At 46.9% G+C, this 12,352-nt stretch overlaps 1 protein-coding gene across 4 annotated transcripts in view; it reads left to right on the forward strand.

Annotated features, from left to right (window-relative positions):
- Window positions 1–412: 412 nt before the first annotated feature.
- LIMK2 (LIM domain kinase 2) overlaps window positions 413–12,352 on the forward strand; it is a 30,097-nt gene continuing 18,157 nt past the window's right edge. Inside the window, exons 1-2 of one of the 4 annotated variants that reach the window (XM_082774478.1) lie at window positions 413–463; window positions 2,442–2,541. In XM_082774478.1, coding sequence (XP_082630604.1) covers window positions 448–463; window positions 2,442–2,541 — 116 coding nt within the window. In that variant the 5' untranslated portion in view covers window positions 413–447. Of the gene's footprint in view, window positions 464–698; window positions 1,479–2,441; window positions 2,542–2,825; window positions 2,933–10,812; window positions 11,148–12,352 lie in introns of those variants that run through there. The other 3 variants (XM_082774481.1, XM_082774480.1, XM_082774479.1) reach the window with 3 other exon arrangements.

The raw sequence follows: 12,352 nt of genomic DNA on the forward strand, positions 1-12,352 counted from the left end.
CCGCTGCGGGCGCGGGGCAGCAGCCCTGGCGCTGCGGGGAGCTGGGGGCAGCCTTCGGCGGGGCCGCAGACGCGTAACGGGGGCAGAGGGGCTGAACCGCCCCTTCTAGGCCGCGGGGTTATGGAAGCGGCGGGGTGACTGAAGCGGGCGCGGTCCCGGTGCCGCCACAGCCGCCGCCGGCCCCCGCCGCGCTCCCTTCGCGCCCCGGCCCCGCCCTGCGCCTCAGAGCCCGCACGGTGGGCGGGCCTTACAGCGTGGCCGCTCCGCGATTGGTCCCCGCCGCGGTCAGCGCCACGCTGCGGCGCGGCGGATTGGCTCGCAGCCGTGAGGTGGGCGGAGCGCCTATTGGCTTGCGGCGATGAGCGGGGGGGCGGGGCTCCGATCGGGGGCGTGTCCCGCCGGCGGCCCCGCCCCGCCCGCCCCGCCCCGCGAGGCCGCCGGGCGGTGATGGAGGCGCCGCCAGGTGAGGCCCGGCCCGGCCCGGCCCGGGGGCGCCGCTGGGCGGGGGCGGGGGCGCCGCGGGGCCCGGAGGGCGTTGTGCGGGCGGGGGAGCTCATCCCGGGGCTGCTCCGGGCTCCGCCGCCGTCGGTGGCGGCTGGCTGCGGGCCCGCCGGAGGGGCCCGGCTGCGGGCAGCGGCTCCGGGCGGCAGGGGCAGGGCTGGGGCCGGGCAGGGGGCGGCCTCCGCCGGTTGCGGGCGGGCGCTGAGGGGCTGGCGGGGAGCGCGGGGAGGTGCTCGGTGGCCACCGAAGGAGGGGGGCTCGGTTCTGGGTTCTGCCTGGGCGCTTGTGCGGGGCCGTGCTGTGCCCGGCCGCTCCCCGCAGGCTGCTCGCACCCCGTGCTCCGGGCTGGGGCCCGGCTCTCCGCTCCGCTCTGCGCTCTCCCGGCTGCTGCCACCCCCCAAGCTGACGCCCCTCCGGGCCGTGGTGGCTGTGCCGTGCACTGACGGGCAGGTTCTGCTTGCTTTCGTTAACCGCTCACAGTCACACCGCGCTGTCCTCTCGCCTCGTGCTGTTGCCCTGCTGAACGTGTGACCTCGTGGTTGTCCCTTTGACTCATACCTACCAGTAACGTTCTCCACATCTAAACCGTGAAGATAAAGAGAGACTGGGGACTAAAGAAATCATCCTCCCCGTGAGCGAGAGGCACGCTTCCGAATGCTGAACTGTTAATCTAATGCGTCTTCCTTCGGCATCGCACAACTGGCTGTGCTGCAGCAGAGGGATTTCTGCAGAGTGAGAGGGAGCTTGTCTGGAGTAGCCATTTGATGTGGTCAAGAGAGGAGCTGTATGTTTCGGGGTGAAGTTGCAGGAGGAAGCAGGCTGCATCTGACCGCATGCTCTTAGCAGGTTCACCCCACCACGAGTTTTTGGTAATCGCCACTGACCTCAGAGAGAAACGTGTCCCCGTCAGTGAAGGAAGGGGCGATCGCCTGAGCAACTGCTGAGTTCTAACGTTCTTTAGAAACTGGAAGTCAGTGGTTAGTGGTTTTCCTCCTCTAAGCAGGCTTTCCTTGTGCAACTTAACTGCAAGTCAGCTTTCGGTAGCATGAAGAAACAGGTTTGAGACGCGCCCAGCTCCATGGCGGGTTCTTTGCACCATCCTGTGCCCATCCAGATCCTTGACTCCTACTTGAAGATGCCCAAACAGCTGCCTGGATTTTGGATAGCATTTATCTGTGTGCCAAATGCTCTTTGTGCAAGGGTCTTCCTGCTGCTTTTTCCTTGCTTGTATGCATCCTAGACGTCTCTGGGGTTTTATGGCAGTTCTCTCAGAAGTTATTTTAACTTTCTGACTATTCACAATGCTTTCGGAAGGGACAATAGGCCGGTAGCATCTACCCCTCTTCCCAAGTCTGGCTCTAGCGTGACGTTGCTTGTACAGCCTCTACAGGAATATCCATTCGAGTGTGTAATTCCTTCCTGGTGGTCAAGTTGTACTCTGCCGAGTAGAGTTTTTCTTCCCTTTCTTTCTTTTCTGGGAAATCCAATTAATTATACAAGTGAGTGAAAATCTTAGGTGCTGAGTCAGTGGCACAGGGGAAACGGTAACGTGGCTTCCTGGCATAGCATGATTCTCTGTAGGAGCTGTCACACTGGGACAATAAGTTCCTGAAATCTCTGCTCTAAAGAGCAACGCAGCTGTAACCGAGCCATTTTCTGTGAAAAGTGATATTGCTTTCCTCTGCAGACTATGAAGGAGCACGTGGTGATGTTAGGTCTGAAGGGAAAAAGTCCATATAGATGTTAGGGTTCGTATTGGGAACTCCACTCTCTGGGGCTGAAAAATGCCAGGTATTGGCTTATCGCTCTGTGTGTGTGTGTGTGTGAAGCCTTTAATGTCAGCTATGTAATTTCAGGTTGTTATTATCGGGGATGCAGCAATGCTTGAGTTTTCCTTGATGTGAAATGGTTGCTGTATGTCACCTTATTTCTGCACACAGGTGAAGAAGTCTGGAGATGCCTAGGATGCGGGGACAGCATCGCTGCTGGTCAGCGCCTCTACAGGACTGTTAATGAAGCTTGGCATATCTCCTGTTTCCGGTAGGTAAAATTTTAGCCTTTTTAAACTCTCCTGGGACTGTTCAGCTGGCTCAAAGCGTTAACAGGAGGTTAGTTTAGCGGCAATATCTTGCTATCACCTCTGTGTCTGACCTGTTCTGGAGCCTCCTGTAGAAAATGCACGCTGCGGGTTGCAGCCATACCTCAGTGCCTGCAGCAGCCCTTTGGAACTGACCTTCAGCTCTAACAGTCGGCTGCTGCTGGCAAAGCATCACCACGCTGACGTAAACACGTACGGGAACACAGATAAAGTACACATGAAAGCTCTGATTTCCTGGCGGTAGCAGAAGCCATGGGTTGCACATTTGTCTTCAGCTGCATTCCGGAGTAGTGCCTGGGCAATCTGGATAGCCTGCCGCTGCTTCCACATGTGGTAGGTGCAAGGGCGATAGCAGGGTGCTGGGGAAAAAAGCTGCTGATTTGGGGGAGGGAGCTCTTGCCTTCTGCTTTGTCTCCCCGTCTGACTGCTAAGCCATGCAAACTTGCCAGAAATGTTTTCGATAATGTTGGACACCTTTGTCAGCAAGGACAGAAAAGGCTCTCTGACATGCTCTGCATCCTGGCAGCAGGAGTAATGCCTCCTGTGGGTGTTTCATAAATATTCCGTCGATTTCTCTTGCTCCAGAATCCCATTTCTGAAAGGGTTTATATTTGGGAGAGTGGTGGGGTACCTGCAGCTTCTACTGGCTTCTGTGTAGGGGTACCTGTAGCTTGAATCTGGAGAGGCTGATGTTTTGGACCCTGTCAAAGCATGGCTTTGGAGGAGTGGTTGCTGTGCCAGCACAGGCATTTACTGTCCTTTTGTGGTTTCTTGTTGGTTTTGGTTGTTGTTGTTGGTTGGCTGTTGTTTAATTTTAAAAAGACTGATGAAGTATTGTGGTTATTGGTGCATTTAAAAGAAAAAAAAAAAAAAAAAAAAGCATATCTGGCTGCCAAAGCAATGCTAGCTCTGACTTGGAAAATGCAGTTAGTTAGAATGACTTGTTAATCACAGTCACTGTTTTAAATCACTGCAAATCCCCGTCTCTTTGGTTTCTATGGGTTTGAGTATTCCTGTTCAGCTATGTTGAGTCAGCTTCTCTGAACCCTGTTTTTCTCTCCTCTCTAACAAGCCGGTGTCCTGTTATTAAACTTCCCGAAATTCTCCCAGTTAGCCAAATTCAAATCTGAGTGTGCCAGTAAGTCTGCCTGTCTTCCTTTTTCTTTGACTATTTCTGATGTAGGTCTTGATTTGTGAATGTCTGGGTGCTTCTTGTTGTGGAGGTGGATTAACAGCTGAGCTGGAGGCAAATCGTGCCCTCAGGGAACCTTACAGAGAATTTTATATTGTAGTTTATATTGTAAAATGAAAGGGTTTTTTCCCCTCTTCATACAAGTGACGATGCCAGCTTTTCTCCTGAGCTAAGTAGTAGCTTTCTGTGTTTGCTGATGCACTTTTCTTACACTCAGTGCTTTTGGCTAGCTCCAACACCCAGCTAAGCTGCCATGCTGAGTGAACAATTGGAACATGCACTAAAGGAAGCTGCCCTTCCCTTTTTCCTAGTTCCAGGCTAGGACTGTACATGAAAACAGATCCCGGTTTGCTCTCTGTTCTCCCTTCTCTTCTGTTATCCCCAAGCCATGCTGGGCTGCAGTCTTGTGCTTCATATCCCAAAGCCAAACTTTTAAAAAGCCTCTAATGGTAGGAGCCTTTGGCAGCTAGTAGCTGTGAGTTCCGGCAGCTCTTGTGGAGTGTTTTTTACAGTCTTCCTGTGGATTAGCTGAGTCTCTGGCCTGGCACATAATTTCTCTAATGCCGCTTGGCACCGCTCCAGGCTCGTTAGCTCTGTTTATTCTTGGTCAGGCTAGGCTGCTGATCATGCTTGGCACTGGCAGTAGCTGACGTACATGCGTGTCTCTGAGGATTTAAGTTTTTTGTCACTTCCCTCCTTCCTCAAACTGCATGTGCAGGAGCTTTGTCTCTGAAACCTGCGTTCACTCTGCTCTGGCTGGAGGGCCAAGCAAATCCCAATTTGTGTAGCTTGAATATTTTCAATTGTTCCTTGGCTAGCTGATCTTTAGGCTTGGTGGGTTAGATCTGGCAGAGGACGTTTTTGGATGTTTCTGTCACAATGTCTGTTGTGAATTAACTCTGAATGTACTTTTTTGCCCCTGAATTCTGTTGAGATAGCAGTCGCTTTCAAAGGTCGTTGTTGTTCCATTGGTACACAGTTCCACTGGATTTGGTACAAATATCGCACAAAAATTCAAACTCTCCACCTCGATAAGGAAAGAAAGTTGCTGTCTTTTTCCTAGGTCTGGATCACTTTAACCTAAGGGGACTATTGGAAGAAGAATGTGGTTTTTGTGTGTGTGTGTTTGTTTTTAACCTAGACCATGCTGTTCTTACTGCTTTTGGTCCTTTTTTTTTTTTTTTTTTTTTTTTTTTTCATATTACAAAGTAGAAGATACTGCCTTAAATTACACCTTTGAGTGTTGATACCTCGTGTTTTGATGTACATTGCTTTGGTGGTGTTTTTTACCCCACAGATAGACAAACAAGAATAATTCCCTCGTTTTTTCTTTTTTAATAGGAATATTGTGTATTTGAATCTGAGTAGGATGGGATGAGAAGACCCATGTGTAGTTGCATGGTTTTGTTATGGACACAGTATTTTTGAAAAGCGTAGTTTTGATCACTTGAAAACTTAATTCAGATGAAGCCTGTTGAATGCATTCAGGTGAAAAATGCTTTTGGATCCAGATGAAGAAAATTACTGGGAATGGTGGTAGGAATCCCTACTGTAGCAAGCTTTGTAAGAACTTTTTAGGAAGGAAGACAGCTGAGGTTCAGTTCCTTCCTAACTGAAATAACAGAGGATGTATATTACTATGGTCTATTAAAAAAAAAAAAAAATCTAACTTAAGTAGCCAAGTAAAACAGGCTTGCTGCAGGAATCTGAAACACAAGACAAACCCACCACATTACAGAAAAAACTGTCCAAAGTATAACTTCAAAATACTTGAACTTACTGAAGGTAATGGATTACTAATGATTTTACAGTAAAAGATTTAAATATCCACTATTTAGTTTATACCCCAAACTAGTTAATTAAAAACAGAAAATCATCGGGAATTTGAAGAATGAAAAAATTCATCTTCTTTTTTATGGAAGACAAAAAAAAAAAAAAAAAAAAAAAAGGAAATTCTATATTGATACTTCTTTTTTTTTTTTTTCATTAGTAGGTCTAAAGAATCAAGGGACTGAAGATGATGGTGACCATAAACTATTAATTCAATTTAGAAAAGAATTTCATTTTTGCTTAATATACCAGCTTTTTATGCATATACAACCCAGTTTGACCTGGAGAAAAATCCCGAAGGCATTATGAATTCTTTTTAAAAAATATGTTATGAAATAGTTGATGCTAAGTTAATCATATAAACAGCTGATTAAAAAGTGTAAGCTTTTGATATCTAAGCATAAATTAAACCTTTTAATGCTGATTAGGGGTTACAAGATTATATTTAAACAATGTTAATTAGCAAGTTGACTTTCCAGTAAAACATCCTGGCTACAATTAAATATAGTCTTGAAATATTTCAGAAACTACTTATACTTGTTAAAAAAAAGTCTAAAGTAATAAAACAAAATTTGGTTAAATCACAATGGAAATTGCATTGTTCCTTAAATCAATTCACCTGACAGACTGCTTTGCATTCAGGTGCTTGCACTCTTTTATTTTTTTTTTTGAACCTGTTACTCAACCATTTAAATTTTTGTTAACCTTTACTGCAGCTAGAAACTAAAAGGCACAGTGTTGTAACCACCAGAACACTTTAAAAAGCAGACCGGTTTTGGCAGAGTGCAGAACAACAACTGGCCCTGTCTCCTATGGGTATTGTGTAGTGAATTTGAAACAAGTTCTCCTTCTGCCCATTTCTCAGTAGTGGAACAAGGTTAAAAGTGGATTCTTCCCGGAATCCCTCGTTGCCTGCCCATTGTGTGGTCTGCAGTGTGACAAGTGTCCGCTGGGAAAACAGAACGGCATTCACTGTCCTGTGCGCTGAGGGTGCCCTGAGCTCCCGGCCGCGGGGGAGAAAGAGACCCACTATTAATTTGCCAGTTCTAGTGGTTTGATTTTTGTACAAAGACTTGATTTTTTTATACTGAATAGCATGTTTTGTGTGTTATAGAAACATTTTTTGCCCAGCAAACCGTAGTGAATTACCTTGATTCTTTTTACATGTGGAGGCCCAGGAAGGCAAGCCTGGCAACCTCGCATTAGGAATTGTGTATGTATTGTTGCATATCTTATGGGGGTTGGAGGATAAACTAGATGACTTGGAAGGGGTATTTTGCAGATCTATTTTCTGTGGTTCTTAGGATATCTGCTAAACTTCAACTTCTCTTTGCCAGTTTGTAAGCAGCAATCACATCACCTGTCAGTCTCTGCTAGACTGAAGCAGCCCTGGATCTGGGCCTTTGGTTCACCTCTGTTGGTTCAGATTGGTACAGGCCTTCATTTTCCAAGGGCTGCTTTTTCCCCCACAGACAACTGGAAAAATAGATCTAGAGTGTCAGGATATGAAGCTACAAATGTTGACAGATAAAGATGTAAACAAAGGTGTTATTAAGATGCACTGGAAAGGTGGAGATATTTGCTACTCTGACTCTTCCTTGAACTTTTCAGCTGTGAACGCAGGTTTGTACACGCAACAGCTGAATTTGAGAGCAGGGGAAATATGAGTAGTAATAAAACGTAGGTGAAATGTAGCAAATGCAGGAATACAAGAATCTTTTCTTTTTCCATGTCTTCTCTAATTTCTGGCATTTACAGAAAGCTTATTGGGCATGAGAGGTGAAAGCTCTTCCCCACTAATCCCGCAGATTCCTGGAAATGCCTCTTTGATGGTGTCTCCATGGGGCATTGAAATTCAGCAGCTCACTATCTGATACAGGGAGAAATAGTTGCTAAGTGCCTGTTTGCACACAGATGGCCATAAAAGCTCAGGACTTAAAAATCCAAAGGAACAGCGAAGCACTCTGCAGGTGGACATGGTCACATTCCTCAGGCCAATCTATCAGCTACAGCACATAGATGACAACTGTTTGTATTCAAGGAGCCGGGCATTCCGGTCTGAACTTCTTAGTTAACTGGTGCACCTTGTCCTTAAGGGCATTGTTATCAGAGCATTCTTGTATCAATATAATTAGAATTACTCACACAGTGCAGTGTGTGCTGGGTTTTCCAGATGAGTAAGACAGGATCCTTCCCCTGAAAAGTTTAGCAGTCTGCAGTTGAAAGCAGTGAGTTAGAAAGCAAGTGAAGGTGCAGTGGTGTAAGTGCCAGTCTTACAGTCATCTGTCAGGTGTTTACGGATCAGAAGTCACTGCTTCTAAAAATATGTATAAGCAATGAAGTTTCGGTAGGCTGCATTTCTTTACTTTGCTTCTCAGCCTGTACGAAGTCAGTAGGTCTGCAGGCATTAGCTAAGTATGCTGGAGGTAAAAGCACTCCCTCTGTCCTAATGTGCTTAGTGGTGTTGGATACTAAGGTGGCATCACTCTGCCTAAAGCCCTGCCTCTGTTTAGAAGTAAGGTGCTGTGACAAAGATGAGTTTCACTTCACTAGTCGTTTTAGTTTACTCAAGAGCTGCATGCAAGAGCTTTCACTCAGAGGTACATGCATACCAAAACAGTGTTTGTTTCAGTACCTGATGTCAGGAGCTTGACTCTGTCTTTCAACACCAGTGAAGCATATGTTAGGTGTAAGTGCCTTGGAAATACAATGAGGTGTTGGGATTGTATTGAAGGAGCTGGAATGCCTCCAAACTGCACCCATGCTGAAACAAAGACTTGCTGCGGCCTCCTGAGGCATCAAGCAGATGCCTTTCCCCAGCTTATACCAATCCCACGCACATACTGAAGTGCCTGCCTGTGCCAGGATAAATTTGTATATCTTAGGGCTGGTAGATATGCTGAGCAATGCATCTGTCTGTAACCATGCTATTCTGTTGATGAATCTGTCTGTGGACAGCATGAACCATGGTAAATAGTGTGTCTAGATGTGCAACCTAACCCCTACTGTCTAAAGATCATAATGACTTGAATATCACAACAGCTATGATGCCATTCTGTGGGGATAAAATGATAAAATCTATGACATTTTGCAACTCAATTTGCAATAAACTTCATGTTAAAGGTTTGTTGAAGTTTTTATTTGTCCCCTTCATTTGCCAGTTACAATGTTCAGGCTTTTATCTCTGGCAAAAATGACTATGCAATTCCAAACCATAGTAAGGAAAGCAAACCCCTGTGGTGGCTGTGTGTTTGTAGTGCAGATGCTGTCAGAATTTGCAGGAGAGAAATATGGATATCTTTGACTTCAGCTCATGCTCCCTTGCATTTTGGCTCTCAGAGATAGTATCAGTAAAGTTACACAGAAAAGGTCTGACCACCACCACCTGTTTATCAGCATTTCTGAAGTACACTCATTCTGGCAGGAATTCAGGTCTAGAACTAATGAATAGATTAACACCTTTTCTAGAGCCCTTTTATCAGGGCTATTATGGTTTCAAATAGGTCATATAGACAAAAGCAAGAAGTAACGAGCTCTGCGTAGGAAAAGGTAAGTTACTGACTGCTGCTAGGGCTTGTTGCAAAAGTAGAATCATTTTGATAAGATGTTTCCTGTTTAAATAGACATTTGGACTATGTGTCCTTTTGCTTTAAGGAAGTCTCAAGCAAAATCCCTTCCCAGTTGCTTGGCTGTCTGGGTGGTTTTTATTACTTTGAAGTTGGGCTTTATCTGCTGGCTTCGTTCACAGACTAGCTGGCTGCTTATCACATCTGTGGATCAAAACTTCAAAGGTTTTGTCTGAAAAGTTGGGATTTATGAGGTCACGTGGAATCCCCCTTGGAGGGAGTTCAGCCCGTGGTAGCAGTTCTGTGGGGGAAAGCTTTTGTCTGTAGGTGATACTGGGCAGGGGAGAGGCTCTGCGATGCACCAGAGGTATGTGTGTGTTGTGGGGTGGTGCTGATAACCAGGGGAGCGCTGGATTTTGAGCACTGGCCCATTTTCAGCATGCAACATATAGAGAATGTGGGAGACCAGAGTGCATTCCTAGACACAGACTCACCGTGTTGCTGCTTCCAGTAGAGCTGTGTGAAATGTTAAAAGGAATTAGACCCGTGCTGGAACTGACAATCACATTGGGCTCTGCTGCGCTAGGCTTCACTGTGCTTTTACAGCCAGGCTCAGAAACTGCATTGAATGGGAGAAAAGGAAGAAAATGATATTTTTTTTCATGAAGGGGGAGGGGGGGGGGGACGGGACGGGACGGGACAGGACAGAGAGAAGCTGCCTGTTTTTTTGCTTACTTCAATAGCAAGCAGCAGCTGTCAAATCTGTAGCCAAGACTGCCTCGTCTCAGCCCCAAGCATCCCTTGAACAATATGCCAACAGAATGAGCTGCTCCAGTAAAAGCACATTTGAGTACTCTTGCCTCTGGAACATAGTATGATTTTCAGGCTGTGTTCAGGCATGCCAGGCTTTGCTGACTGTACAAAAATGGGAGGCTCAGTGCAGCAGCATATGTTTGTTGCATCGCTCGGTGTCTTGCAAACAGTTTTAGCTGGTTTGGCCACTAGAGATCATGCTTGGCTTCAGAGCAAGCAAAGTGATATAGCTACATGTGCTGCGAGTAGGAGAGAGTACTCGTCTGTGCTGATTTATGCTTCTCAGCTTCCTTTCAGGAGGTGCAGATTCAGTTAAATGACTGAATGATCTCTGTGTTAAAAGTGTGGGAAAGAAAGTTATTTTTCCTTGGACGAAGCACACTAGGAAGTTACCTCCTGCAAGAGGATGACCAAATATATTGAAGGTACTGTTAAGGTAGTATACCCCAGCTCACTGTGAAGGATTTGGGAAAGTATGTAGCAAACACTGATTTGAAGTGTTTGGAGACGTGGCTAGCTGTCTCCATCAGACTCAGCCTTCCTTGACTTGTCCACCAGACGTACCACTGCTGCAAAGAGCAGTTTCACGCTCATTCATTTGGCAAAAGTTACTGTCTTTCAGCAGTTACTAATGCAAGCCCCCTTTGGATCAAAGCTCCACCCCTAGAGAAGTACAGCTTATTCAGGCTCTGTAGCCACACGCTGTCCTCCTGCAATGGCTCCTCCTCCCCTCCCACCCTTGGGTGGAACCAGAGAAGGGAAAACTTGACAATAGTTAGCAAGCAACAGAGCTCGCAAGAACTATTGCAGCAGCATGTCCAACTAGCCAGGTTAGCAGTTATTCTGTCCTTCCCAAGGGTGCCGCAGCTGCTGAGCACAGGAGAGGATGGTCATAGCCATGGGAGCCAGGAAAAATCTGACAAGGAATGAGCAGAAGAGAGACCTGGCATTCCTTGGGCAGCTTGAAAGAGAGGTGAGGTATCTGAATCAGCGCAAGACGAAATGAGCACTGGCTGCTGCCATGTTGGCAGAGCAGAGCTGTTCGCAGGCAGTTGGACAAGTTTGTGGCTGAGCCGGTTTATCCTGTACTGAAGATGGGAAGTTACTTGTCTGCCCCTGCTTACTTCGCTCCCAAGGATCCCTTTCGGTAAGTTTTGCACAGGGTTAGCAGTGGATCTTCAAGCTGTCATTTTGCTCCTGTAATGCTATCCTAAGCAGTTAGCATGTGAGCTGTGAAGTCAGGTCTGGTGCTTGTGTGCAGGAAGCAGCTGGCCTCAATGCGGGGTCCTGTCATATTTTTGAGGAGGAGATTCTTATTGCCAGCCTCCCTGGTGAAGGCTCTCAGGTACGAGAGAATGGTACCTGTGTTGCAAGGCAGTGTCTGCGTGTTCTGGGGTGAGCAGGCTCCCTTTCAGAGCGACGCTGTGCACTGCTTTATCCTGTGCCCCTGTGCTTTGCTCCACAGCCAGAGGAATGAGATCGCCATGGCTGCTGCTGCTTGCGTCTCTTCCAATGCTACTTGTGCACAGCACAGGCTGAGGGAGTGCCACATGCTGCTGCAGAGTTTGAGAAGGTGATGTAATCTGCAGTGAGGCAGTGCGCAATCTTGTTTAAGAAAGAAATCAAGTACTTTGCAGGTAACTAGGGGCTAGCAACACGCTTCACTTACGTGGAAAGGATTCTTGTCCCATGATATTTTGGTTTGCATTAACAAACATTGTTGGCTCAGTCAAACAAGTAAGGCTTGAGAAAGGTGATAGCTAGAGAATAAGGCTTTGATTGCATTGCATCTCCATGGTGCAAACTGTTTGTGGGGCTGAGCACAGCCAGGATTGTGAGCGATGCTGATGTGCTGATAAGGTGAATGTATGGGGAAAGGCAAGGCTGGCAGTTTCATTGTCTCTGTCCTATCCCCTCTGCTTGTATTTGCTCATTATTGTTGATCCTGTTCCTACAAACACTGGTGCACTGATTTGGGGGTAGTGGGCCTTTTGTTAAAACAACCTGTGATAGGAGTAAATACTAATGTGCAACTGCAGAGCTTCATTAGGCAACCTTCCGAAAAAGCATCCACTTCCAGAAGGAAAGGGAGCAGCCTTTCATTATTTGTACTACGTGCAGGGCATCATGCTAAGCCATAGATGCACCTTTACTAAGTGGTGTGGAGGTGGTTTTGCATAGTCAGAGCTGAAATACTGCATCGTCTAGTACTTACTCTGTGTTTTCTAACATCTGTTCTTGCTTGGCAAACATCTCTTATGTAGCTAGTGCACACGCTTCTGCTAGGCCTGGGTGAGAAGCCTCTGGGTTAGCTGCAGGCTGGGATTATGCTTTTTTCCGCAGCCTTCTGTC

Source organism: Aythya marila, assembly GCF_965140915.1.
Source record: "Aythya marila genome assembly, chromosome: 17".
Lineage (NCBI taxonomy): Eukaryota > Metazoa > Chordata > Aves > Anseriformes > Anatidae > Aythya > Aythya marila.